Source organism: Centruroides sculpturatus, unplaced genomic scaffold (genome assembly GCF_000671375.1).
Source record: "Centruroides sculpturatus isolate CEXI.00-Female unplaced genomic scaffold, Cexi_2.0 scaffold264, whole genome shotgun sequence".
Taxonomy (NCBI): domain Eukaryota; kingdom Metazoa; phylum Arthropoda; class Arachnida; order Scorpiones; family Buthidae; genus Centruroides; species Centruroides sculpturatus.
The window spans coordinates 380,741-382,292 of NW_019384577.1; the positions used below are offsets into that span (position 1 = coordinate 380,741).

The following is a 1,552-nucleotide window of genomic DNA, read 5'->3' on the forward strand; positions in this document are numbered from 1 at the left end:
CTTATAATTAAATTCTCTCTGCCTTTGTTTGTATTTTTTACAGACGTAAAATTATTCTTATTATCCTTATCAGCCCAATTCTCCGAACTCATTTTGGAATACTGGACAAAATTCGAGTAACTTTGGGTTGTCTCCGTATTAAGTATATTACGTCTTTTTTTCCCGTCCTCCTCTGAATCTATGAACAAAAACTACTCCTAAAAAATGGTCTATTTGAATGCTCTTATCGAATTAATGTCGTAGTATGTCTTAAGTTGTGTTTTATATAATAATCATTTCTAACTATTATTTTATTCTTGTTTAACTTTTCCTGTTTAATTCTAATCTGTAGATATTTCCTTCTTAACCTCGATCGGCTGTAAATATTATTTTTTTCCTTGTCCTCACCAACTAAGTTTGATTTCAACCGCCAAAATTTTCTAAGAATCTTATTTCTTGCATTAACAGACTCAAGAAATGATTTGACAATAGGTTTATTTTCTCTATTATTTAATTTGATTAGTCCTTCTATTTCATTATTTTTTAATCTTAAATCATTATTTATGAATAGATTAATTTCTTGTGAGTAATTTAGTGATTTGAATGGGTAGTTTATAATGATTATATTCTTTTTAGTTTTCTCGTTTACAAGTTTATCAATTTCAAATTCAAACATACCTTTAAGATGATTATTATTTTTTGATTTTTCATCCAGTTCTTGTAGCTTTTGATTAATTCTCTTCATTTCTTCTTTGTAATTCTTGTTCTCTTCTTTCAATATGTTTACTTCTGATTTAATTGATTTAATCTTAATATTTAGCTGACTAAATTTATCCTGAATTAGATCATAAATGGATTTTAATATATATTGAGGTTCAATATCAAAAGCGCTCAGCAACTAAATAAAGATAAACAAAACACCTTTTTTGCCGAGAAATAAACATAATTTTTAAACAACAAACGTTTTCAGCCTAATTAATAGGGCATCTTCAGGTTGAAAACTAAAACGGAACGTAAATGTTCCATGAATAGAACATAAAAATTTAAATCAAAAATTTTACAAGAGAAAAAATAATGGAAGAATATTTAAAAATTAAAATAAAACAATAAAACAAAAATAACATAAATCTTCAATGTATTAATTCTGGTCAGAGTTTGTAGTAAATTTCTTAACCAAATATTTCCATGCCGAAGGTAGGCTCTCAGAATCCCTCGCATTTAAACAGCCTTCTCTTATCTTACTTCTGTATATTTCTATTTTTTCTGCCGTCATTGCTAGAGTTGGGGAAGACAGAGGTTTGATGATTGTTGCCTCGTCCCATTTCACCTCAGATCCTTGTGTTTGCGCCATTTGTGACAAAACCGTTGAATTAGACGCTTTTCTTATGGCATATCTATGTTCCTTGAGCCTTACTCCCAAGCTTCTGGTGGTGACGCCGATATAATCTTTTTTAACGTCCAGTTGTAAGTTTTCATAAGGAATCTTATACACCCCTGCTCTCTCCTCCGCTCTGATATTATCCTTATCGTTTCTCAAGATCTTATACAAATTAGGGGCTCTTCTTAATACCAT

General features: G+C 29.6%; 1 protein-coding gene across 1 annotated transcript in view; it reads right to left on the reverse strand.

The window, feature by feature from the left end:
- Window positions 1-749: 749 nt before the first annotated feature.
- LOC111624377 overlaps window positions 750-1,552 on the reverse strand; it is an 8,398-nt gene continuing 7,595 nt past the window's right edge. Inside the window, exon 2 of the mRNA XM_023367199.1 lies at window positions 750-1,549. Within this exon, the coding sequence (XP_023222967.1) occupies window positions 1,118-1,549 (432 nt within the window). The 3' untranslated portion in view covers window positions 750-1,117. The remainder of the gene's footprint in view (window positions 1,550-1,552) is intronic.